The sequence below is a fragment of the Peromyscus maniculatus genome, chromosome 16 (genome assembly GCF_049852395.1).
Source record: "Peromyscus maniculatus bairdii isolate BWxNUB_F1_BW_parent chromosome 16, HU_Pman_BW_mat_3.1, whole genome shotgun sequence".
In the NCBI taxonomy this organism is placed as follows: Eukaryota; Metazoa; Chordata; class Mammalia; order Rodentia; family Cricetidae; genus Peromyscus; species Peromyscus maniculatus.
In genome coordinates this window covers 3,210,767-3,236,786 of record NC_134867.1, presented here as the reverse complement: position 1 = coordinate 3,236,786, position 26,020 = coordinate 3,210,767, and the positions used below count along the sequence as shown (strand labels likewise).

The window sequence follows — 26,020 nt, the reverse complement described above, 5'->3', positions numbered from 1 at the left end:
CCACTAGAGAAAAGTGTTCTCTGGGCCCTCCTTCACTTCTCCCTTCATAGCTCCTTTCTATCCTAACTACTTTTTTCTTGAGGACACTACTTTTCCTCTCTAACTGGGTCAAGTATCTTTGCTGGAGTCTTTCATGTTTCCAGTTATCTCTTCACAACGTTTGTCTTTCTGTCAGTCTTCCATGGATGTGTGCAGTTGATTTGATAATGTCTTTAGATACTACTGGAGCCTTCTTTATCCTAGAAGTAGGCATTCAACAAATGCTTTGTCAGATTAATTCATTTTACTCAAAATTTCTAAGTAGGAATATTCCTATCAATACTCTAATCAAACATAAGGATCTAACACTATAATCATTGCTTTCATTTTGGGGTACTCACAAAGACACATACATATAACTTTTTTATTTTAATAGAAAATAAAAAATTTTAAATGTAAAATATTATAAATAAATACTATATGTGGATAGTTGAGTACATATTAAGTATTGACACATAGTTAATAAAATACTTGAATTTTATTATACTAATGAATTCCAAATAATAAAACCTGATGGCACATCTCATCATTCTGTCATATTTCAAAAGCCGAAATCCACAATTTCAAAACAAATGTTATCTCACTCCCATGTATATGAACACTAGCCTCCTCAACTCTTGGGTGCTGGCCAGTCACCACTGTGCTTCCTGTCACTATAGATTAGTTTGTATTTACTAAATGCTATGTAAATAAAATCCTAGGGTATACTCTTTGGAAAATCCTAGGGTATACTCTTTTTTCACTCAGGATAATTATGCTGAGACTTAACCTGTGTTGTGGAAAGTATTGACAGTTAATTCTTTTTATTGAATAGTAAAAATTTGCATCTAGGTAGAACACAGATGTTTATCTCTTCACTTGTTGATATTAATGATGTTATCAGTTTCTGCATACAAGCCTTGTGTGGTTGTATCTTGGGCACATCAATAAAAATGGAATGACTGAGTCATGTGACAGGTGTGTGATTTCAGTGTTAGTGAATATGAAACTTTTCCAAAGAGATTATAACATCTTACATTCTGGTCAAGATTTTCATCATTCCTTTTAACATTTGGTTTATCAGTTACACAAATTTTAAAGATTTTAACTTTCGTTTTTCTAAACTAACAATATTGCACCTCTTTACATGAAATAATTCTTAAAACTTTTTAAGAATTTGTGAGGCTGACATTGGTATGTGATGTGTTCAGCAATAGTGATTGCTTATCATCTAACTGTAGATAGAAACCAGTACCACTGGAAATAGCCTATAATGTTGTGGAGAGGTTCTGTATGACCCATTGACAGACATCTCAACAAGATATAACCCATTCCTAGTACTGGGGATTTTATTTGGTAGCATATGGTGTCTAGTTGGGGTATTGTCCCTGCATTATATGGTAACTCCATTTAAATTCCTTTTTATATGTGAATATATTTTAGAAACCTTTCTTAAGCCAGATGAGAGTTCGCACAGGCCTTTAATCCCAGCACTCTGAAGAGGCAGGCAGATCTCTGAGTTCAAGGCCAGCCTGGTACACATAGTTCCAGGACAGCACTAGAGCTATATGGTAAGAACCAGTCTCAAAAATAATTAAATAATAGAGGAGAGGTGGGGGAGGGAGGGAACAAGAAAGAAGGAGAGAGAGAGAGGGAGGGAGGGAGGGAGAGAAGAAAGAAAGGAAAGAAAGAAGAAAGAGAGAGAGAGAGAGAGGAAGGAAGGATGGATGGAAGGAAGAAGGAAGGAAGGAGGGAGGGAGGGAGGGAGGGAGGGAGGGAGGGAGGAAGGAAGGAAGGAAGGAGAGAGAGAGAGAGAGAGGAAGGAAGGAAGGAAGGAAGGAAGGAAGGAAGGAAGGAAGGAAGGAAGGAAGGAAGGAAGGAAGGAAGGAAGGAAGAAAGGAAGAAAGGAAGAAAGGAAGAAAGGAAGAAAGGAAGAAAGGAAGAAAGGAAGAAAGGAAGAAAGGAAGAAAGAAAGAAAGAAAGAAAGAAAGAAAGAAAGAAAGAAAGAAAGAAAGAAAGAAAGAAAGAAAGAAAGAAAGAAAGAAAGAAAGAAAGAAAGAAAGAAAGAAGAAAAGAAAAAGAGGCAAGATGAAGCTTTTTCACCCAGTTGTCCAGTTTGGCCTGGAACTCGTAATAGTCGTCCTGCCTGAGACTCCTGGTATGGAGCCTACAAGGCATAAGCCACCATGCCTACCTTATAACAAGTTTTAAAGTCATATAGTGCTAGCTTTTTTTCTGTTTTTTCTGAGTTTTGGCTTTTCCCTGCATTATGAATTTTGGAACCAACTTGTGAATCTCTATCAAAAGAAACAAGGAAAGAATTTCTGTGGTTCTGTTTGGAACTGTTTTAAGTCAGTAGGTCAGTTTGAGACAACCAAAGGGATACTTGTCCATTTAGTTTGATTTTGTTGAACTTTTCTTAGCAGTGTTACATAGTTTTTATTATATAGATTTTACATATTTAGTAGGTTCATCTTTAGGTACTCATAAAATTATGAGCAGTATGTAAAATTGTAATTTTATGCAATTACATAAAATTACATAATATGTAAAATTCAATACCATTTAATTTTAGTTCTACATATTAAAATTAATTTGTTAGTTATAGATGATTATTTTGGCTGTTTGTCAGGTTTTCTGCATTGATGATCAAATTATGGCAGTTTTGGTTCTTCATGTCTTTTTATTATCTAGGTCATTGGCTGGAACCCTTGTAATAATGCTGAATAGAGAGGTATTACAACACAGATCAAACTTGCTTGTTTTTTGTTTTTGATTTTTTTTTAATCTCAGGGTAAACACTCTCACTATAGAGACTTAGCCTTTAACTGTAGCTTTCTGGGATCTCATTTACAACACTGAGGTGTCCTCTCCTAGATTTGCTTGAGAGTTTTTGTTGGGTTAGATGTGAGGTTTAGTTTTCTACATCACTTGACATGATTATAGGTTTTTTTTCTTTCCAAGTTTCATAATTATTAAGGTTATTTATGTTTATTGACTTTTAGAGTATTGATTACATATTCTGCAAATCAGTCTTACTTGATCATTATGTATTATTGTTTTCTATAAATTTCTTAATTCATTGCTTGTATGTGTTAGTGTGTATACATCAGTACAGTCCATGATGCACATGTAGATCAGAGGAAAACTTTCTAGAATCTGGTCTCACTGTCCATCTATTGCAACAGGGTCTTTCTTACGTTTTTTTTCCATGTTCCAGACTAGCTGAACCAGTTCCCCAGTTACTCTCTTGTCATGACCTCCCAGCTCACTGTAGGAGAGCTGGGATTATAAATTGTGTCTGACACTTTATGTGGATTTGAGGGGATTGAAACTAAATACTCAGGTTTGTGAAGCAAGTCTTTGTTTTGTAAATAATCACTTGATTTTGTAAATTGCATTCACTATGATTTTGTTTACATTTTTGCCCATTTGTAAGCTATATTAGTACAAACTTTTCTTGTCCTCTAATATAATTGTCTCATATGGGTGCAAGGACAATACTCACAACATGGAATTGGATGAGAAATTCGTATAGAATCGGTTTATCTCGTTTTTAGTATGTAATTTAGTAAAAATTCCACCACAATACAGAATTTTTAATTGCAAATTCTTTAATATAAATGAGGATTTTTCAAGATATCTATTCCTCGGTGAACATGGTTCTATGTATCTGTCAAAGAAGGGCGTTTTGTCTATGCTTATAGATAATAAGTTGTTCACATTTTTTCTTATTACTTGTTTGGAATCTGTGAAATGTATAGACATGCCCCTAGCCCTAGGCCTGACCCTAATGTATGCCTCCTCTTTTCCTCTCCTGGTGTCTTCTGGGCTGCAGGATCTGAAGGGTCCTCAGTTCCCTCATCCCCAAAATCAGATCTCAGTGCTATTAATTTTCTCTACTGTGGCTATTTCCTATTTCAGTAATCTCACTTTGATTTTTTTATTTTATTTCTTGTTATTTGGATTTAATTTAAACTTTTACTTCTTTAAGTAGCTTGATGTCATTAATTTGAGAGTTCTTCAACTCTAATATAGGCATCAATTTTTTACATATGTCCACTATGTGTGTTCTAGTGACATCCCACAAAATCAGATGTACTGCTTTTATTTTTATTCAATTCAAAGTAATTTTTTATATCCTTCTTATTTATGAACATTTTGGAAGTCTGTGTTTGACTTCTTAATACTGGGGTGTTTACAAGAGATGTTTGTTGCCAACTTCTCGTTTGGTTATAATATAATCTGAAATTTGTTTATGGTGTAGAATATGTTCTGTCTTGGTAAATGTTTCTTGCATGCTTAAGAATAATGAGTTTTATAATGTTGGGTGGAGTCAATTTGGCAATGTTCAATTAATTCTCTTATATCCTCAAACCTTTTTTGTCTAAGATCTTATCAGTTTATTTAAAGACAGACATTAAGTCTTTGCCTATACCTTAGACTTTTTAGTTTCTTGTATTCTACCAACTTTTTTTAAGTTTAGAAACTTAGTTAGACAAAAAGTGTCTCACATTGTTAAAGCATTTTGTGTGGTTGATTCTGTTACCTTTATAAAATAATCTTTTATTATTTTTTAATTTTTTATGAAATATATCTTGATTATAGTTTTCCCTTTTCCAAGCTCTACCAGATCCTGCCTACCTCCCACCCAGTTTCATAGGTTTTTTTTTCTCTCTCTTTTTCAAAAAACAAGAACAAAAACAAAGTAAAACAAAAAATCAAAAAACATCACACACAGCCATGGAATTCATTTTTTGTTGGTTAACTACTCCTGAACATGAGGCCTGCCCTGAAGTGCAATTGATAGACCTATGTCACTCCATTGGAGTGAGCTGATTTTGCCTCTCCCAGCAACTGTCAGTTGCCATTAGCATCTTAGTTATATGATATTTTGGCCCCATTTCCTCTCCTCCATGTTGGGTCTTGTCTGTTAGATTTTTGCAGGTGTTATGCCTGCTGTCACAGTCTCTCTGGGTTCATATGTATATCAGCCCCGTTGAGTCTGAAAGAATGGTGTTTCCTGGGAATCATTCACCACCCTTGAGTTCTCCAAGGTCTCTGATTTGGCACATATCCAGTTTTGGATCTTTATGTTAATTCCCATCTGCTGCAAGAACGTGCTTTTCTGATGAAGGTTGGGTAATGCAATGAACAATGATACAGCAGTATGTCTTTAGGAATCATTTTATTACTATGTTCATTTAGTCGAATAGTAGTAGGTTTTATCCTAGGGCTCATGAACTATCTAGTCTCATATTCTTTTCCTCATGAACAGTGTGAGGTATGGGTTCTATCTCATAGAGTGGGCCTTAAATTCAATCAGAAAGTATTTGATTTCACCATAAACATTTGTACCGCTATTGCCCCAGTATATCTTGCAGGTGGTTACTGTCATGAGTTCATAACTAGGTGACATTAATTACTTTTTCTCCTCTGATAGCACATATAGTACATTCTATCACTATGAATGCTAGTCAGTGGGGTGGGATGGGGGGGGGCGGGGGATGACACTTCTAGTTGGGCTGCATCTTCATTTCTCCATGTACTACAACATAAGTGAGTGGCGTCTTCTACAATAGGACCTTATCATCATGTTATGGAGGGTGAATAATAGCATTGCCAATAGCGTGTGGTATTTGGAAGGTCTACAGGGCCCCTTTGACCACCAACACAACAAGATGAAACCCATTCCTAGTATTGGGGATTTTATTTATTAGCATATATGCCTACTTAGGGCCTTGTCTCCCCTGTTATATGGTAACTCCATTTAAATCTTTTTTATCTATTTTAAGAAATTTCTAGAGTAGTAGGATTCTGAGTAGCTTTTCAAAAGGCCTTTGGTACTAGATGTCCCTCTCAATATTCCCTTTATCCTGTCCCAACATCCCTCTCCCGATTTAATCCTTCTATTCTTCATTCCCCCTTTTTCCTTTATAACACTCGATTCTATCTCCCTTTTCTTTGAAGGTCACCCTGCTCCTCCCTGGTCCTTTACCAACTGCCTGTGCATAGTCACAATAAAGCACACATATTTGAAACTTGAAAGCTAACATCCACATATAAGACAAAACTTGCAATGTTTGTCATTCTGAATCTAAGTTGCCTTACTTAGGGTGAGTGTTTCTAATCCATCTATTTATTAAAAATTTCATTTTTCTTAACAGTTTTATAATCTCTCATTGTGTAAATATATACAATTTCATTATCTGTTCCTAAGGTGATAGACATTTAGACTATTTTCAATTTCTGGCTATTATGAATAGAACAATATTGAACATAAATGAGCATGTATCTATAATATTTTAACTGAAGTAGAATTACATCACTTTTTCTGCCTCCTTTTCCTCCCTCCAGCCCCTCCCACTCTTCTCCACTCTCAAGTGACACCCTCTTTTTCATTGATTATCATTGTTACAAACATTATGTATATACATATATATGTATGTTCTCAAATATTTATAAATAGGACCTGCTGAGTCTGTTTTTGTTGTTTGTGTGTATATCGTTTCAAGGCTAATCACTCTGCATTGGACTACCAATAAAAGGGCTTGACCCTGGAAAAGGCTAATTATCGTTCTCCCAGAAGTTATTAGTTGCCTGCAGTTTTTTGCCTAGGAGTGGGACCACATGGAGTTTTTCTGCTTCCACATTAATATGTCCATTGATACTGCTGTTGTTCCAGTCTTGTTTATGCAGCCATTTCTAGAAGATATTGTTTCACAGCAGAGTATTTGGCATTCTGGTTCTGACAGTATTTCCACCCCCCTCTTCTGCATGTTCACTGAGCCATATGTGTAGAAGCTGTGGTGTATATATCTGTTGGGGCAGTGTTGACCATGATCTGGTGCTCTCTGCATTGTTTCTAGTGTTTTCCTATAATGGTCTTCATTGCTGAAAAGGGGGACTTCCTTAATGAGAGATACCAGCTACACTTGTCTGGGGTTAATATTTATACTGTAATAGCAAATTGTGTTGATCTAGCTAAGTAGTGGTAGTAGATTGATTTCTAAGGACCATGACCCCACTAGCCCCAGGAAGTTGTCTCAGTTTCTTGAACCAAGTGTGATTTCCCTCCTGTAGAGTGGGGCTTACTTCCAATTAGACAGCCATTGGTTGCCACTAACATGTGAGTGACCCTTATTGCACTTTTATGCATATTTTGCAGTGCTGGTGAGTATCATAGATCATACATGTTGCAGCTGTGTTTGACTGTTTAATTGCTTCCCTCCTTGAACTTTTGTCCTGTTTTCTGAAACTATGGAAGCTAGACCACAGGAAAGAGGCATTCAGGTCAGATCTAGCTCCAATCATTTAAGTCCTATGTTAAGCATTCAGTGTTTCCAGCAATAGGGGCTCAGCCCTCAAAGTACTTTTAATTTGCATTTCCCTGATGGTTTAAGATGTTGAGTATTTTTTAAGGTTTCTCAGCCATTTTGTTTGGTTTTTTTTTTTCATCTTTTTGAGAACTCTAATTCTATACCTATTTTTAAATGGTTTGTGTTCTTGATGTTCATTATGTTTAGTTCTTTGTATATACTAGATAATGAACCCACTGTCTAATATATAATTGGTAAATTTTTTCCCATTCTGCTACTTTCTTCAATGATGGTGTCCTATGTTGTAAAGAAGCTTTGTAGCTTCATGAAGTCCATTTATTAATTGCTAGTATAAGTGCCTGCCCTATTGTGATCCTGTTCAGAACATCCTTTCATATGCCAGTGAGTTCAGACATATTCCCTGCTTTCTATTCTATCAGATTTGAGATATCTGGTCTTAGGTTGAGGTCCTTGATCCATTTAGGGTTGAGTTTTGTACAGGGTAATAGATAAGGACCTATTTTCATCTTTTATATGCAGCCATCCAGTTTGACTGGCACCATTTGTAGGAGATGCTGTCTCTTCTCCAGAGTGTATTTGGCTGTTCAAAAATCAGTGTTGGTAGATCAATGGAGTGACATCTAGGTCTTCAATTTTATTCCATTGATAAATGTGTCTTTTTTTATGTCAGTGCCATACTGTTTTTATTTTTATAGCTCTGTAACCCTTCCTGAAATTTGGAATGTTGATATAAAAGCCGTTCTTTTATTATTCGGGATTGTTTTGACTATAATGGGTTTCTTTGTTTTTCCATATAAACATTAAGATTTTTTTTTAATTTCTATGAAGAAATTGTGTTGGATTTTGGTGGGGATTGCATTGACTCTGTGGATCGCTTTTTTGTTGGATGGCCATTTTCATAATATTAATCCTACTGCTCCATCAGGATTGGAGGTCTTTGTCTTCTGATGGTCTTATTCAGTTTTCTTCTTTAGTATCTTAAAGCTTTTGTTGAACAGATCTTTCACTTGCTTGCTTAGAGTTATTCCAAGATTTTTTAAGGCTGCTGTTAAAGGAACTTCTTCCCTGGTTTCATTCTCAACATGTCTGCTGTTTGTTGATAGAGAGGCCATTTGATTTTTTTTTTAATTAAGTTATTCCTTATTTTTACCTTTTTGGGATGATAATATATAGTTACACCATGTTCCCCCTTCCCTTTCCTCCCTTAAAACCTTCCCATATACTCCTTCTTGCTCTGTTTCAAGTTTATGGCATCTTTTTTAATTTTTCTTTATTTTTTCCTTTCCATAATAGCATATGCTGATATTAAGATTTACCCTCCCTCTACTCCTCTTCTCTACTTCCCCTTCCATCAGGATCCACTCCCTTTCTATCTCTCATTAGAAAACAGGCTTTTAGGGGAATAGAATAGAATAGAATAGAATAGAATAGAATAGAATAGAATAGAATAGAATAGAATAGAATAGAATAGAATAGAATAGAATAGAATAGAATAGAATAGAATAATATATAAACTAACAAATTGAAGTTGAACCAAAAAAACAAGGAAAAGAGTCCAAGAGAAGGCACAAGAAACAGAGACGCGCTCATTCACACACTCAGGAATCCCCCAAAAAGAACACTATACTAGAAAATATAACATATGTGCAAAGGACCTGGTGTATACCTGAGCAGGCCCTGTCCATGCTGCCTCAGTCTCTGAGTTTGTTGCTCATGTTGATTTAGAGGGCCTTGTTCTCCTGATGATTTCCATCTCCTTTGGCTCTTACACTCTTTCTACCTACTTTTCCCCAGAGGTTCTGAGCGAGGGGCTTTTGTGGAGACATCCTGTTAAGGACTAATTGTTCCAAGGTCTCTCATTCTCTACATAGTGTCTAACTATGGGTCACAGTATTTGTTCCCATGTGCTACACAAAGAACCTTCTCTGATGATGGCAAAACAAGACACTGATCTATGAGTATAGAGTTAATTAGGAGTTAATGCTAATTTATTTTGTTAAGAACCATTGTATTTGTTTTTTCCTAGGTCCCTGGGCTATCTAGTCTCAGGTTCTTAGTCACCAAAGCAATATTGGGCATGTGTTCCATCCCATGGAGTGAGCCTTAAATCAAATCAGATATTAGTTGGTTACTCTCACAAGCTTTGTGCCACCATTGTCAATAGAATGTCTTGCAGGTAGAACACAATTGTAGATTAAAGTGATTGTTGTTGGCTTGATGATGTTTCTCTTTTGGTAGCATGCAGACTAGCTTCCTGTACCAAACAGTCTAGAATATATGGGATGAAGGCTTTATGTGGGCACCAGCTCTATCTACTTCTCTTTGTTCAAGAGTTGTATAAGTGTTGTCTTCAGGAATTAGGGTATCACTATCAGTTTTTAGAAAGCAACCTATAGTCCTGGCAACAGCCTGGTTGTTTGTGGGTTCCCATGGGACCCCTTTGGCCAACAGTGCAATTAGATGTAACCCAATTTTGGTTCTGGAAGTTTCATTTGGTGACAAGAAATGGCCAAGTAGGGCTCTCTCTCCCTCATGTAGCAATTTCATTTAGAATGCCTTTCTCATATTTCAGAAAGCTCTACTGTATATATTTTTCAATACTACATATAACCCTTAATTTTAGCTTTTTCTCCCTGTATTCCCATCCTCTTCCTCCTCATTTGATCCTCCCATTCCAGCCCCCTCCCTATACATCCACAACTATCTGTACCTGTTCTGTTTCCCTTTTCTAATGAAATTTATCTGTCCCTGATAGTCCCTTGCACTATAACTGACCTCTGTGGTTCTACATATTGTAGCTTGGTTGTCATTGACTTAACAGCAAATATCAACATATAAGTTAATGCATACCATGTTTGCCTTTGTGGAACTGGGATGCCTCACTCAGGATGGTTCTTCTCTGGTTCCATCCTTTTATCTATGGATTTCATGATTTAATTTTTTAATGGCTGATTGATACTCCATTATGTAAGTGTATCTGGTTTTATGTTGAGATCTTTGATGGATTTGGAGTTATTTGGATTCTTCTACAAGCTGACATCCAATTTGACCATCACCATTTGTTGCAGATGCTGTCTTTTTTTTTTTTTTTGTTAAGTGTGTATTTCTGTCCTCTTTATTAGAAATCAGGTGTCCATAGGTGTATAGATTTATGTCTGGCTCTTCAATCAGTTTCATTGATCAATTTGTTTTTGTGCCATAATGTTTTTATTTCTATAGCTCTGTAGTATAACTTGAATTTGGGCATGTTTCTTTGTTTTTCAGGATTATTTTATCCTGGGTTTTTGTGTTTCCAGATGAAGCTGATAATTTCTTTTTCAAGATCTCTAAAGAATTGTTTAGAATTTTGATGGGGATTGCATTGTTTGCTTTTGGTAGGGTGGCCATGTTTACTATATTAATTTTACCAATCCATGAACATGGAAAGTTTTTCCACCTTCTGATATCTTCTTTACTTTCTTTGTTCAATGTCTTAAAGTTTTCATTGTAGAAGTCTTTCACTTGCTTTGTTAGAGTTTCCCCGAGATAGTTTATATTATTTGAGGCTATTGTTTTTATCTAAGTTATTCTATTTACCAATAAAGACTCAGGAGTCAGGTGTCGGGGTGAAAACCTGCTAGATCAGAGAAGCTAAGCATCTACTAACTAACTTCCTTTTTGGCTGGGGACCCAGCAAGAGAACGTCTCTCTATCCATCCTAAACCAGAAGGCCTACGAAACTCTAAGTCCCTCCCTACTCCTTCCTGTGCATCTCTGTCCATCTTCCTGGGTCCTCTGCCCTCTCTGACTAATACTTGTCAGCTTGTTGCTGGCTCCTCCCTTTGATCCAAGGTTCATTTTATTAAAACAGTCTCACAGTTTCACAGTGTGATCAAATATCCCTCAAATATCCTGCAAAAGGCTATGTGAAAGATGTTATTTCCCTGATTTCTTTCTCAGTTCATGTGCCATTTGTATATGGGAGGGCTACTGATTGTTGGAAGTTAATTTTATATCCAGCTACTTTGCCAGAGTAGAAGTTCGGGGGTCAATTATGTGTAGTGTCATATCATCTACAAGTAAATATACTTTGATTTTCTTTCCAATTTGTATCCCATTGGTCTCTTTCAGTTGTCTTATTGCTCTAGCTAAGACTTCAGGAGCTATACTGAGTAGGTATGGAGAGGATAAACAACTTTGTATTCTTCCTAATTATTAGAATTGCTTTGAGTTTCTCTCCATTTAAGTGAATGTTGACTATGAGCTTGCTGTAACTGCCTTTATTATGTTGAATTCTTTCCCATATATCCCTAATCTCTCCAGAACTTTTATCATGAAGAGGTGTTAGATTTTGTCCACGTTATAGCCTGTTTTTTCATGAACTGTTGCTACATATACATGTGTATGTGTGTGCATTCCTATTCCTAAATGTATAAACACAACCTGCTCAGTCTGTAAATGTTACTTGTATGTATATGTTTTTAGGGCTGACCATTTGGTATTAGGACCAGTTGGTGTGCTCTTCCTTAGGGAAGATAATTTTTTCTTCTCTCAACATTCATTAGTTACTTGTAGTTTTTTGTGTATAAGTAAGGCCTGATAAGCTTTTCCCTGTCTACATTAGTGTGTCTCTTGGCGTTGTACTCGTTCAGGTAATATTTAGGCAGTCGTGTTGCTGACACTTTATGGTTGTAGCTTCTGACATTCCTAGGAAACATAACCTCACAGCTAACTTCTTGTTCTAATTGAAATGCAGATTTATGGAGCCCAGTCCCATCTGCTAAACTACAACACGCTCTTACACTTAAGACTCAGGGATCATTGCGGAACGGGGAGGGGGGGGATTGTAAGATTATAGATTAATGTATATATTATGATATGTTTAATGAAAAGTTTCTGATTCTATCCAGATGCCTAACTGTATAAAGCCTTTCATTATTACACCTTTACCCATCATCCCTTAACCTTTGCTGTACAAACAAAAAAGTGTCCTAGGTTCTTAGCAGTGTTCTGTTTACCCCAAGAACCCACAGACCTGGTGATGGGCAGTAAAAAAGAGATTACCTACTCCTACTGCATGGGTGTCAGTGACGGAGGCTGCTGCTGCAATCCCAGAGCTTTTGGGCTGCCTCTAGAATGAGCCTACTTCAGAGAGCCCCTCCAGGAGGCAGCACTTGGTTTTTATTTTGCTGTAATTTATACCAATGAGGTCTTCCAAACCAGTCATCTTCCAGAAGCTGCAATCCCAGTCTTTCTCTCCAGAGTATACCCATTTTTGTACCAACAAGCAGAGTGTCCATGCTATAACTCTTATTCCCTTCCTATGATAAGTCTTAGAGAAAAAGAAATCTCCCACTTAATTCCAGCATGTCTCAAATTCTCCTGGATCTCCATCATATCACCCAATACTGCAGGACAACATGTCTCTTAATCCTGTGGACCCTGTGGTCCTGTGGTTGACTACTTGATGGTCCAACCACATGACAATGTTTTGATGGGAATCCACTTCATGGTTTACTAGTGAAGAACAAAACTACTTATCCAAGTCAAGTCCTCCAATTCAGCTTACATCAGTCACTTGAGCAACTTTCTTTGTGACAAGGAACATGAAGCCCAGGTGTCCTAAGAGGACTACTCCTGGTGATTCATCAAGGGCTCCCACTTCTTAATTGGCTGCTCTGTAAAAGCCAAAAGGACCCCAGTCTCACCCACCAGAACTGCATGGACACTACACATTCCAACAACAATACCCACATAGTAGTGGCCTGGCTCCAAGTCTCCTCCAGACATAGTAGTTCCTCCACCTTGGATCCTGCTCTTTAAAGAGCCACTCCTTCAGGATGAGTTTAGTTTGTGATGGCCTGCCGAAACTTTGTCCTAGGAGAGGGAGCAGAATTCAGTGGCCCTTTTCACTGTTGATCTTTAGGCTCTCCTGGTATCTCATGTATGTCAGCCCTGCATAAGTTATTATTTGGTTACGTTACTGTTTGGATTAGTTAAGAATTTAAATTATTTTCTAGCTCATGGTGCCTGAAAGCTGTAGCTACTTAATTTTGTATGTTAGTTTTGTATTCTGGTACTTTGCTGACAGTATTTATCAGCTCTAGAAATTTCCTGAGGGAGTCTTTAGGGTCTTTTATATATATAATGTCATCTGCAAATAAGGATTCTTTCACTTCTTCCTTTCATACTTGTATCACCTTGATCTCCTTCAGTTGTCCCACTGCTCCAGCTGTAGCTGAAGTTTTCCTGGTCCTGCCTGGCCCATAATCAGGACAAATCTCTCTCACCCGCCAGTCCTGCAGCCAAGTAAACACACAGAGACTTATATTACTTATAAACTGTATGGCCATGGCAGGCTTCTTGCTATCTAGTTCTTATATCTTAAATTAATCCATTTCTATTAATCTATAAGTTGCCATGTGGCTTGTGGCTTACCGGTATCTTAACATCTGCTTCTCATGGCGGCAGCTGACAAGCTTCTCCTGACTCAGCCTAGCACATCCCAGCCTTCTCTCTCTTTGTCCCACCTATACTTCCTGCCTGGCTACTGGCCAATCAGCACTTTATTTATTAACCAATCAGAGCAACACATTCAGAGCATACAGAACATCCCACAGCATCCAGCTAAGACTCTGAGTACTATAGTGAATAGAGGACAGGATGGACATCCTTGTTCCTAGTGTTAGTGGAAATGTGTTGGGTTTCTCTTTATTAAAGTGATGTTGGCTGTGGTCTTGCTGTAAATTGCCTTTATTATATTAAGATATGTCCCTTGTATACCTAGTCTCCCTGGTACTTTCATTATGAAGGGGTGTTGAGTTTTGTCAAAGGCCTTTTCTGCATCTGTTGAAATGAGCACATTGTTTTTGTCTTTTAGTCTGTTTATATGGGGATTATGTTTATTGGTTTATATATGTTAAACCATCTCTGCATCTCTGCAGTGAAGCCAGCTTAACCATGGTAGATAATCTTTTACATGTGTTCTTGAATTCAGTTTGCAATGACTTTATTGAGAAGTTTTGTATCTATGTACATTAGGGATATTGGTCTATATTATTCTCTATTTGTTAAGTCTTTGTTTTCATATCAGGCTAATAGGGACTTTGTAAAAAAAAATAGAAATATTCCTTCAATTTCTCTTGCCACCATCTGTGGCCAGACCCATAGGACCCCAAGTCCTACTTAAGAAACCTCTAGAGTCAATCTCTTCACCCTCCTGCTAGCCTATGACCCACCCCACCAATTGCACTGACCACAGAATCCAAGGAATCTGAACTGTAAAACGCAGAGTGGCTCCAATACTGAAAACCAACCATCATTCTGCTCCACAACCTGTCAAATTGGGGTAACTGCAACCAAAATACAAAATGATTACCCAACTAAGGCAAGACCACAAGAAGAAACACCACAAGTACTGTAACTCCAGATGCCTAGATCCCATTGCAAAAACAGAAACATGAACCAGGATAATATGCCTCCTTCAGACACCAGCACTCCTATTGTAACATTCCCCGAGAGAAGCAATTTAGCTGTTATAAATATGTTCATGAGCCTTAAAGAGGATATTAATAAATACCTCAGTGAAGGCAATCAAAACACAGTTAAATGAAATAATGACAATTCAAGATAACAAAGTAAAATTTAACAAAGAAATAGAATACCTAAAGAAAAGCCAAACTTTAAAAAAAAAAAAAAAAGCCAAGCTGAAATAAAACTGGAAATGAAAAACTCAGCAAGTTAAAAATCTGAAGTAAGTCTCACCAAACAGATTAAAAGACAGCGAAGAGAGAATTTCAGTTCTTGAAGAAAAGGTAAAAGAAATGGATAGCTCAGCCAAAGAAAATGTTAAAGCTAAAAAACAGACTGGGACACGATGACTAGACAAAAGCTACAAATTATAGATAGAAAAGAAGAAGCAGCAGCCCAGGTCAAAGACATAGAAAATAGTTTTAGCAGAATCATATATGAAAATTTCCCTAATCTAAAGAGATGTCTCTCAAGGCACAGAAGAGTACAGAACACAAATGGACAGGGCCAGCAAAGAAGCTCACATGACACATAATAATCACAACATGAAATGTAAAGAACAAAGAAAGGATATTTGAGCTTCAAGAGAAAAGGCCTGACTTTTCAGTGGAGATTTTGAAAGCCAGAAGGGCCTGGGCAGATGTTCTGCAAACTCTGAGAGACCACAACACAGACTACTATACCTAACAAAGCTATGAATTGAAGGGGAAAGAAAACTATTTCATGATAAAACAAATTTAAGCAATTTCTATCTACCAGTTAAGCTCTACAGAAGGCACAAGAAGGAAAACTTAAGTCTAAAGAGGTTAGCTACATCCTAGAGGACACGAGGAATGAATATTTCCAGAGCAGTTAATCAAGAGGAGGTGACACCACAACAACAAAAATAACAGGAATTAAAAAATACTGCTCAACGTTGAATGATATTATTAATAACTATTCTTAATAATAACGGTTTATTATTTAATTGATAATTGTTATTACTATATATTCTCAATTCCCTATGAAAAAGACACAGACTAAAGACATAGATTGGATTGGAAAACAGAATCCACCCTTCTGCTGCCCCCAGGAAATGATAGGTAATTCCTTAGAATAAAAGGATTAGAAAAAGATATTCCAAGCAAATGGAACCAAAAAGCAAGCAGGCATAGCTTTTTTTTAAAATTTTTTTCATTTTACATACCAACTGCAGTTTCCCTTCCTCACCCTCTCCCTCCCACCTCTTCCCTACTCCACCCCTATGGTGATATTTTATTTGTGCTGAAATGTGATTTTATTTATATGTTAATAAATAAAGTTGCCTGGGGATCCGAGCTAATAGCAAGCCATTTAGCAGAAGTCTGGCAGTGGTAGCACACTCCCTTAATCTGATCACATGGCAGACAGAGTCTCTGTGTTCAAGGACACAGCCAGCATGGTGACACATGCCTTTAATCCTAGTACCAACAATCCTGGAGGTCTGTGACAAGAAAGTCATGTGGTTGGGTTTAGAGCCAATGAGAAGGCAGAACAGAAAGGCAATAAAAAGACAGAACACAGGAAAACGATCTCTCTCTCAGGGGAGGGATGGCAGCGAGTGGTAAGATAAGATGGTCTTAGCTCTTGGCTACTGCTCTGATCTCTGGGCTTTTAACTCTTTATTTGGCTCTATATTTCTTATTTAATAAGACCATTTAGAATTACATCTATGCACAACCCCCCCCCCCATCCACTCCTCAGAAAGGGTAAGGCCTCCCATGGGGAGTCAACAAAGTCTTGACACAAGTTGAGGCAGGCCCAAGCCCTGCCCCCCTGCATCAAGGCTGAGCAAGGTATCCCACCATAGGGAATGGGCTCCAAAAAGCCAGTTCATGCACCAGTGATAAATCCTAGTCTAGCTGCCAGGGGCCCCACAGACAGACCAAGTCACACAACTGTCACCCACATTCAGAGGGCCTAGTTTGGTCCCCTGCAGGTTCCCTAGCTGTCAGTTCAGAGTCCATGAGCTTCTACTAGCTTGGTTCCTCTGTCTCTGTGGGTTTCCCCATCATGTCTTAACCACCCCTGCTCATACAATCCCTCCTCCCTTTCTTCAGCTGGATTCAAGGGCTCCACCCAGTGCCTAGCTGTGTATCTCTGCATCTGCTTCCATCAGTCACTGGATGAAGGCTCTGTGATGACAGTTAGAGTAGTCACCACTCTGATTACAGGGAAAGGCCAGTCAGACACCCTCTTCACTATTGCTAGGAATTTTAGCTGGGATCATTCTTGTCGATTCCTGGGAATTTCTCTAGAACCAGGTTTCTTCCTAACTCCATAGTGGCTCCCTCTATCAAGATATCTCTTTCATTGCTCTCCCTCTCTGTCCCTCCCCCTATTCAACCATTCTGTTCTCATCCTCCATTCCCTTCCCTCTCCCCCTTCCCAGTTTATCCAGGAGAGCTCATCTATTTCCCCCTCCCAGGGCGATTCACTTGTCCCTCTTAGGGTCCTTATTGTTACCTAGTTTCTCTGGGTCTGTGGATTGTAGCTTAGTTATCCTTTGCTTTACATCTAATGTCCACTTATGAGTGAGTGCATACCATGTTTGTCTTTTCTGAGTCTGGGTTATCTCACTCAGGATGATTTTTTCTAGTTCCATCCATTTGAGCATAGCTATTTTAATATCTGACAAAATAGGCTTCAAACTAAAATGAATCAAAAGATGCAATATGCTCATTAAAGGAAATCCACCAAGAGGATATAATATTATAATTATAAGCACTTATGCACCAAATACAAGGTCATCCAGCTTCATAAAAGATCACTATTACATCTAAAATCACATACTGACCTTTACCCAGTGATAGTAAATGACTTCAATACCTCACTCTCACTAATAGAAAAGTCATCCAGAGAAAATTTACTAACCAGAGAAATTCTTGAGTTAAATAACATCATAAATCAAATGGACCTAACAAGCATCTACAGGATATTCCACTCAAATGCTAAAAAGTACACTTTCTTCTCTGTAGCTCATGAAGCTTTCTCCAAAATAGATCTGATATTAGGATACAAAGCAACTCTTACCAGATACAGGAAAATTGAAAGAACATCCTTCATCCTGTTTGACCACCATGGACTAAGGTGAATATCCACAACAGTAAAATGGCAGAAAGGAAACAATCTCATGGAAGCTAAACAACTTACTACTGAATGAAAATTGGACCAAGACAGAAATCAAGAAAGAAAATTAAGTTTGTTTTGTTTTAGAATTCATTGAAAATGAAAATATAACATACCCAAACCTATAGGGCACAGTAAAGGCTGTTCTAAGAGGAGATTCACGTGAAAAAAGATCTCATGTTAATGATTTACTGATACACCTGAAATCTCTAGAAAAACAAGAAGAAATAATACCCCAAAGAGTAGATGGGAATAAATAATCAAACTCAGGGCTGAAATCAATGAAGTGAAACCAACACCAAAAACAATACAAATAATCAATGAAATGAAGAGTTGGTTCTTTGAAAAAAAAATTTTAACAAGACTGACAAACCTCTAACCAAATTCACTAAAAGAAAGGGGATCCAAATTAATAAAAGTCAGAGATGAAAAGGGAGCCATCACAACAGACACTGAAGAAATCTAGAGAACCGTAAGGACATACTTTAAAAATTTGTATTCCTCCAAACTGGAAAACCTAAAAGAAATGGATGGATTTCATGTTATATTTGACTCATCAAAGTGAAATCAAGATGAAATAAACAGTTTAAACAGATCCATAGCCATAGTGCAGTGGTAATGAAAAATCTCCCAACTGAAAAAACTCCAGACCAGATGGATTCAGCACAAAATTCTCCCAGACCATCAAAGAACTATTGGCCTTCTTTATGCATTGTCTTCATCTAAAATCCACTGTATCTGAAATTAACATAGCCACTGTCCTGTTACAACTGATATTACCATGGCATATCTTTTTTATTCTCTCCTTTTACTTTCAGTATTATTTATTTATTTATGTTGCATATAGGCCACATGTAGCTGAGTCATGCATTATTGTTCAGGTAATCTTTGACTTTGATTATGGTTATTTAACCCATTTATACTTAACATGATTGTTGATATGCCTTAGATTTAAATGTTTAATCTAACATGTTTGTCTTCTTGTATAAAAACATACTTTATACACCTTTTTTATTCTTTAATATTTTTGTTTTTGCGTTTTGTTTTCGTAGTTTTGGGGGAGGGGAACAGGCCATGTTTCTTAGATTATTTCCTGCTTTAGTTGTAATGGTTAGGATTTATAATACATTTTTAGCTGAACATCCCTATCTTCAAATGATACTGTATTACTTTATTAGTAATTAAAGAACCTTATCTTTCCATTTTTTCCTACTAGAAAAAAAAATGCTTTTTAATCATCTAGTTTACTTTGTTATATGTTAGAAATTTCATTGCATACATAGTTTTTGTTTGGAATAATCATTGTTCAGTTCAGTATCTTTGTTCTACAGTCTGTAAATTCCTTATCAGTTTCCATAGATGGTTATTCTCCCTGTTACACTGTTTTCCTGCTTTATTTTGCTTACCTGGTAATCATTAATTTCACCTACAAGAATTTTTGTAAGCCTATAAATCTTTCTGAGCTTTGTTCTGGAATTTAGTTAATTTACTTGGAAGTATGTGATCTCTTTATATCTTGCTTTTATGATTTATGATTTTTTTAGACAGATCCAGAGTAGTACTCACTGTACAGTTAATAAGACCATCCTGTAGCCTATGGACTGTGAATTTTTCTGCTCTGTGGAATAGGAATAAAAATTAGGCAAGGCACTGTTTCAATGTGAGAAATCGATCCTTGTAAAGTCTTACTGTTTTTTCAATGATTTTTTTTTCTCCTAACTTTGGGTAATTTTCTAATATACATTCTCTAGACCAGTTTTTAATCAACATTCTTAACGTTGTGACCTTTTAATAAAGTTCCTCAGGTTGTAGTGACCCCTCAACCATAAAATTATTTTCATTGCTACTTCATAACTGTTCTCCAACCTGAGAAAGGGTCACCTAGACAGTATTCTGATGAAGACTCAAAGAGGAATTCCTGCAGATTTCTAGAACTCATGTGCACATGTTCTCCACTCCCCCACCTTGATGTGTAACTATTTTCTCTAGTACTGAACTATAACCTTTAGCTACCTTCATGTCTGTGGATTTACAACTTCCATTTCAGTTCAGGGAGCCTTCCTGGTCTACTTGGATTATGCCTTTCTGGACTACATCCTGGATAGGCTCCATACTGTAAGCAAGGCAGCAGTAAGGCTCACCTAGTTTGTTTCCTAAGTATCAAGTGTTCCATGGTCAGTACCTTGAGAGTCACTGCTTCATATGCTTCTTCCTTTCCCTGTTAACCAAATGATATCAAACCGTTTGCAACATTATTCATCCCCAATGCCACAGATGGTATTGAACTTTCATATCAACAGCAATAGACTGAATCTCAACTACATATTTGGAAAAATAAGATTTTTCTTTCACAAAAATATTCCAAGAAAGATAAATCTGCTGTTAATAGAACAGGCTACTTCCATTTATAATGGCTTTGGTCTCTATTGTGTCAGTCATAAATACCTATAGTAGCTTCTAAAAAAATATTGCCAGTAGATTAGCATTTAGTACACAGCAGTCTGATGATGAGTTTTTATTGACGATCCTGTTCTCTGCCCTTTGCTCCCTCACTAGTCCTGTTCCTGACCCTTTTCTAGCACTGCTTTGTTTGTCCCACTCTTTGAAGATCAAGAGCCTCACTGTTATTAACAGAGCTTTTCCCAACCTTCTGAATGAGGAGGTCCTCCAAATTAAAAGACTCTGTAGTACTCTGTTCTTAGCAGATCATAGCATTCATTGCACTTTATGTAATTGATTGTCGGTGTTCCCTAGTGGGAACACAGGTTCGGGTTGTTACCTGGTGTGGCCCCACTGTCATAGTAACATGTAACAACTAGTCGGTCCTCTATTAACTTTTTTGCTTATAAAAAAACGTGAGTATTCATGGATTTCAAATTTATTGTACATTATCTTTAGTTTTGTATTAATGATAATATTAAATAAAACAAGATTTGAAGGGATATGGTTATTTGTGGTTTTTATAAATCATGTTTTAAACATCAGCAAGTAAAGTGTATTAATCACAGCTAGGGATGTGGATGGAGAGGTACAGTGCTTGTCTGGCATGTTCAATTCTCAGACCACAAAATAATATCAATGAGAAATACATTAATTTTTATGTTTTTGATTATTAAGTTGAAATTTGTCTTGTTTTACAGGATGCAGAAGAATACACAGACTTGCCAGTAAGACACAATGAGGACCATACAAACAGCGAATTGGCCAAATGTCTTCCCATTGAATTAAATCCTCATTCATTTGACAGTCCTCACACCAAAGCGCATCTCTTGCTTCAGGCACATCTCAGCCGAGCTATGCTGCCCTGCCCTGATTATGACACTGATACCAAAACGGTCTTAGACCAAGCTCTCAGAGTATGTCAGGTATGACAGACTTTCTGGTATCCATATTTTAATTTTATTACATTTAATACTTTGTTATTCTACCGTTGTTGAGAAACACCTGGTGAATCAAATTAGTACTTTTCTAAGGGACAACAAATAAAAACATATTAAAGTCAGTTTCAGTCACTTTTAACCAGAATGTATTAAAAGAGAAGTGTGTGCCAGGAGCATTACATGCATTGAGCATATAGTAATAAGACAGAAGAATCCATACTTTTATGACTCAAGATGGCAAAGGCTGAAAGTAAAAAAATGTAAGTCAAGGCAAGTGTTATGGCACTCACCTATAATCCCAGCACTTCGGTAGCAAAGATGGGAGAATCTTGAGATAGCAGCCAACCTAAGCTATATACAAAGTGGAGTCTACCCTGGCTACCTAGTGAAACTCTAAAATTGAGGGAGGAAGGTGAAATCTAGAGCCTTGGGTGGGGTACATTCTCCACACAGAAGCTGTGGTGATATTTTATTTGTACACCCCAATAAAGCTTATCAGGAGATCAGAGGGAAAAGCCAGCCACTATACTAAATACAGAAGTCAGGCAATGATAGCACATGCTTTTAATCCTAGCATTCAGGAGGCAGAGAGTCATCCGGATCTCCATGAGTTCAAGGCCACACTGGGAACAGAGCCAGGCATGGTGGGACATGCCTTTAATTCTCAGCACTAGTTAACCATAGAGGTCTGAATGTCTGTACAAACAGACAGGAAGTGATGTAGCTGGGCGGAGAGAGGAAGTGAGATGCCAGGGCACAGAAAGGATGTAGGCATGAGTATACAGGAAGTAGCTCTCTCTTTGGCTGAGGATTTCCTAGTGGTAAGAACAAGGCTGGCTTCTTTCTGCTTCTCTGATCTCTCAGTTTTCACCCCAATATCTGGCTCTGGGTTTTTTATTAATAAGACCATTTAGCAATTTGTCTTACAAGAAGCAATTACTGAAACTGTTCTGTAAGAAGCCACCTGGTCTAATTGGAAAATCAAAATGGCTACTGAAAAACATTGAAAAGAGTTGGATAGAAATAGCACAAAAAGAGGAGAAGTGGAGATTGTGGAGAACATAGGATCAGCCTATTCAGGGAGGAGCTAAAGCTTAGTGTGGATTTTAGATTTCACTCTGAAGAGGGAAAGCGTTGGAGCACTGGTTCATTAGTGATATTAGTAATACCTATCATTATTCTCAAATATTCAGTACTTCATTTGAAGATAACAGTAGTACTCTCATGTTAATATAATTTTTATAAAAAAATAATTACTTTCTAACCCACAAAAGAATAGTGAAAACGTTTTATATTTTGCAGAATGTTTTGATACCCAATGTAATAAATGTCACCTAGACCCATTTATCTCCTTTTGCAATCAATATCAAGTATTTGTTGCAATGTTGTTTTATTGAAATATATAAAGAAAATCTACCCTTGTTGTGATACAATTTAAAAGAAGAGCACTGTAACCGCTTTTTCACATCAACATGAGCATTAAAGTAGAGCATAAAACCCTATCAGTGAGGTTTCAATACCTTGAGTGTTCTAGAGTGAGTCAAGGAATGTTGAATAGTATAGGTGTGGTAGATGAGAACTGGTTGGATCCAAAAAGGTCCTTGAATAGCTTTTTTAAGAGCTGGCTGAATGAACAGGAATTTTTAGCAGGCAGGAGAAACTAAAGATGATTCAGGGTTTCTCCAGCACAGATGCAAGAAAGAACCTGCCCACAGGGAAGCACGTTTTGATGAAAGATGTACAATGACAAGGTTGAATTATGAGAGATCTTGACTTTCTGAATTTTACATTTTTAAATATTCCTGTCATACAATATATAATTTTTAAAAGTGTTTGTAAAGGTACATTAAGTCTATCAGTACAAGTACAAGGACACTCTTTAAATTGGGAAAGGTTAAAAAATAGCCTAGGACCTCTAATTATAATTTGTAATAGTTCTATTGATAAATTATACACACACACACACACACACACACACACACACACACACACACACACACACACACACACACACACACACGAAAAGTACCTGCACCTAGGAAAAGATCTAAGATGGCTCCACTGAGAGATTTTACAGCACCCATATCTGGGTGACAGGTTTAGTATGGTTTTTGTTTTCTGCTTTCTGCTTTTCTAAAATGCTTGAGTGTTTTATAAAGAAACTGTGACATTTTTATTATTCTTTGTTTGTTTTGGGGGGGGGTTTGTTGTTGTAATTGTCTCTTGATGTAACCCTGGGCATCCTGTAGCTCACTATGTAGACCAGGCTGGCCTTAAAATCACAAAGACACACCTTCCTCTGCCTCTCTACCTCTCTGCTTATGATTCTGTCTCTGCCTGTCTCCTGGGATAAAAAGCATGTGACACCACAACCAATACATTTTATTGTTCAAAAGTGTTACCATTTAAAATAAAGTAAGCATGGGGTATCAGAAATTCAGAGGGAAATAAGACTTTAACACATCACACTTTTGTGGCTAACACATGATCTATCTCTGTAGAAAGATGATTTGTCATTCCTCATTAGTCATGCTTTACAGGGTTAAAGTTCTGGGTTTTCAGCTGTGGCCTTGGATACTCATTTGTGTTTGCTATGGCTTTTTTTCATCCTTTCCACAAAGACACTTAATGAACACTAGGGTTAGGAAGGCTTGCAGGAAAGGTACAGAATGAAGTACATTTTTATTCTTGCAAATAAATTGGTTAACACTATAGTTGTCACCTAATATCATGCACAAAATTTATCTTCCATAACCAACTCAGTAAAACTTTCCTTTTCCATACTCAGCAAAAGGAATCTGTTTCAGAGTAGGATCCCACATTTCATTTGTTACATCTCCTTAGTGTCCTTGGCGTTCTTAGCCATGATTTTGTAGTGCCCCGCAATTTGAGCTTGCCGAGTGAGTGTTTCCTTGTGATTGCATTCATGTTCCAAATTTTGGCAAGAATACCACAACAGAGATATTTTGCCTGTTGATGTATCACTTTCAGGAGGTTCATGACAGGAATGCAACCATTGCCGATGATAGTAACTTTTACCACTTGAAATAGTGTCCACTACCCTCTATACTCTGAAACTGTGTTTTTCTCTAATAAATATCTTAGAGGGAATTGTGCTTAGGTTATATGAGTATCCTGCTTCTCATTACCTTTCCTATATTTTTGTCAACATCCATTTCAGATACATACCTAATACAGTTAATACTCTTGTGGTTTTCTAATTCCATTATTCCTAGAAAAGTATGATAAGGAAGAATACTCTACTCTGGAAGATTCCACATTAATTTTTCTGCATTTAAGCAAATATACTCTCAAATTGCTTGTATTATTCTTTTGAATAACATGTTTGCTATCATTATTTGCTTTCAAATTGTCCCAGTTTGGTGAAAACCATTCAGGCTGAATTCTGTCTGAATCTTTCACATTATTCTGCTGTGGTTTCTTGTGCTTTAGTCTGAAATCTGGGTGCTTGTAGCACTTCCTTATCACTTTGTTGAGTGTCTGCTTCTAGGCTCTTTATATAGACAAAACGAGAATTCTAATGATGTCCACATACATATCTATGACCTTTTGTCCTTCTGTGTATCTGAAAAACATCGATATTTATCATCAGATACCCACACTTTCAACCTTAAACCAAAAATTAATTGTAGTTTTTCTCCTTTTTAAATGTATAGCTCCTTTATCATTTAAGAAATATCTGTTGATCATTAATAAAAATGTATTAGCTTGGCTTCTCTGTTTCCAAATGCTCCTGATGTAGTTAAAGAATTGCTAACCCTTATTCTTGCAAAATCCATGCTTTCAGCCTCATTGAGAGCTATGTGCAACTCAGTTTGTCTCAGGAGGTCTTTGCTTTGTATACTTACAGATACATGCCTGCCTAGGTTTTTTTTTTCTTTTATTAATTTTTATCATCTTGTTTTATGACCTTTTTGATTTAATAATTTATAACATTTGATATTGTTCACAAGCATAATTTATAGTACCTGAATCATATTTCTTCATTTCAAATTCCTTAGAATATTTAATGGTCTTAAATGCTTAACTTGGCCTTCTAGAACCCACCTGGAAGCTTCTTAGCCTGAATCTTTTTATTCCTGCAATTGGTTTGCAATACTGTGATAAAAGTAAACCAGGAAAGGGAAGGAGTATTAGGTATTAAAAATGTGGAGAACAAGTCAGGTTGCTAATGTCCCTGTGATTGATCAGCAGTTCTGATTTTTCACTCTTTTCCCATTTGATATAGAATGGCTACTCTGACTCTTAGAAAGCATTGAGTTCAAGCCATTTTCCAAGCTGTAGCCCTTCTAGCTGTTTGAAATTATATTGCTGCTCACATGGCACCTGAATATGCTTATGCAGGCTATGGTTTGGACTCAGTACCAGGAGCTTTACCTGTAAATTTCCTCTGCTCCTCTGCTGCCAAGAAGAGCAAGGGGCTTAACTTCTGGTGTCTATCAAAGTAGCTCAAGGACGTAGGTGTACCTTCGTCTTCTCAATCTAATATCTCTCCATCATCATAGTAATTTACTACTAAAGGGATTTTTGTGCCTTTTGTTTCATAGAAGCATATCTTTTATTTGAGCCATTTAGATTATGAAAACTGTAGCTGGATTAACAGTG

General features: G+C 37.0%; 1 protein-coding gene across 1 annotated transcript in view; it reads left to right on the top strand.

Moving 5' to 3' along the window:
- Ascc3 (activating signal cointegrator 1 complex subunit 3) overlaps window positions 1-26,020 on the top strand; it is a 323,710-nt gene that overhangs the window by 270,434 nt on the left and 27,256 nt on the right. Inside the window, exon 37 of the mRNA XM_006983742.4 lies at window positions 21,155-21,379. Within this exon, the coding sequence (XP_006983804.1) occupies window positions 21,155-21,379 (225 nt within the window). The remainder of the gene's footprint in view (window positions 1-21,154; window positions 21,380-26,020) is intronic.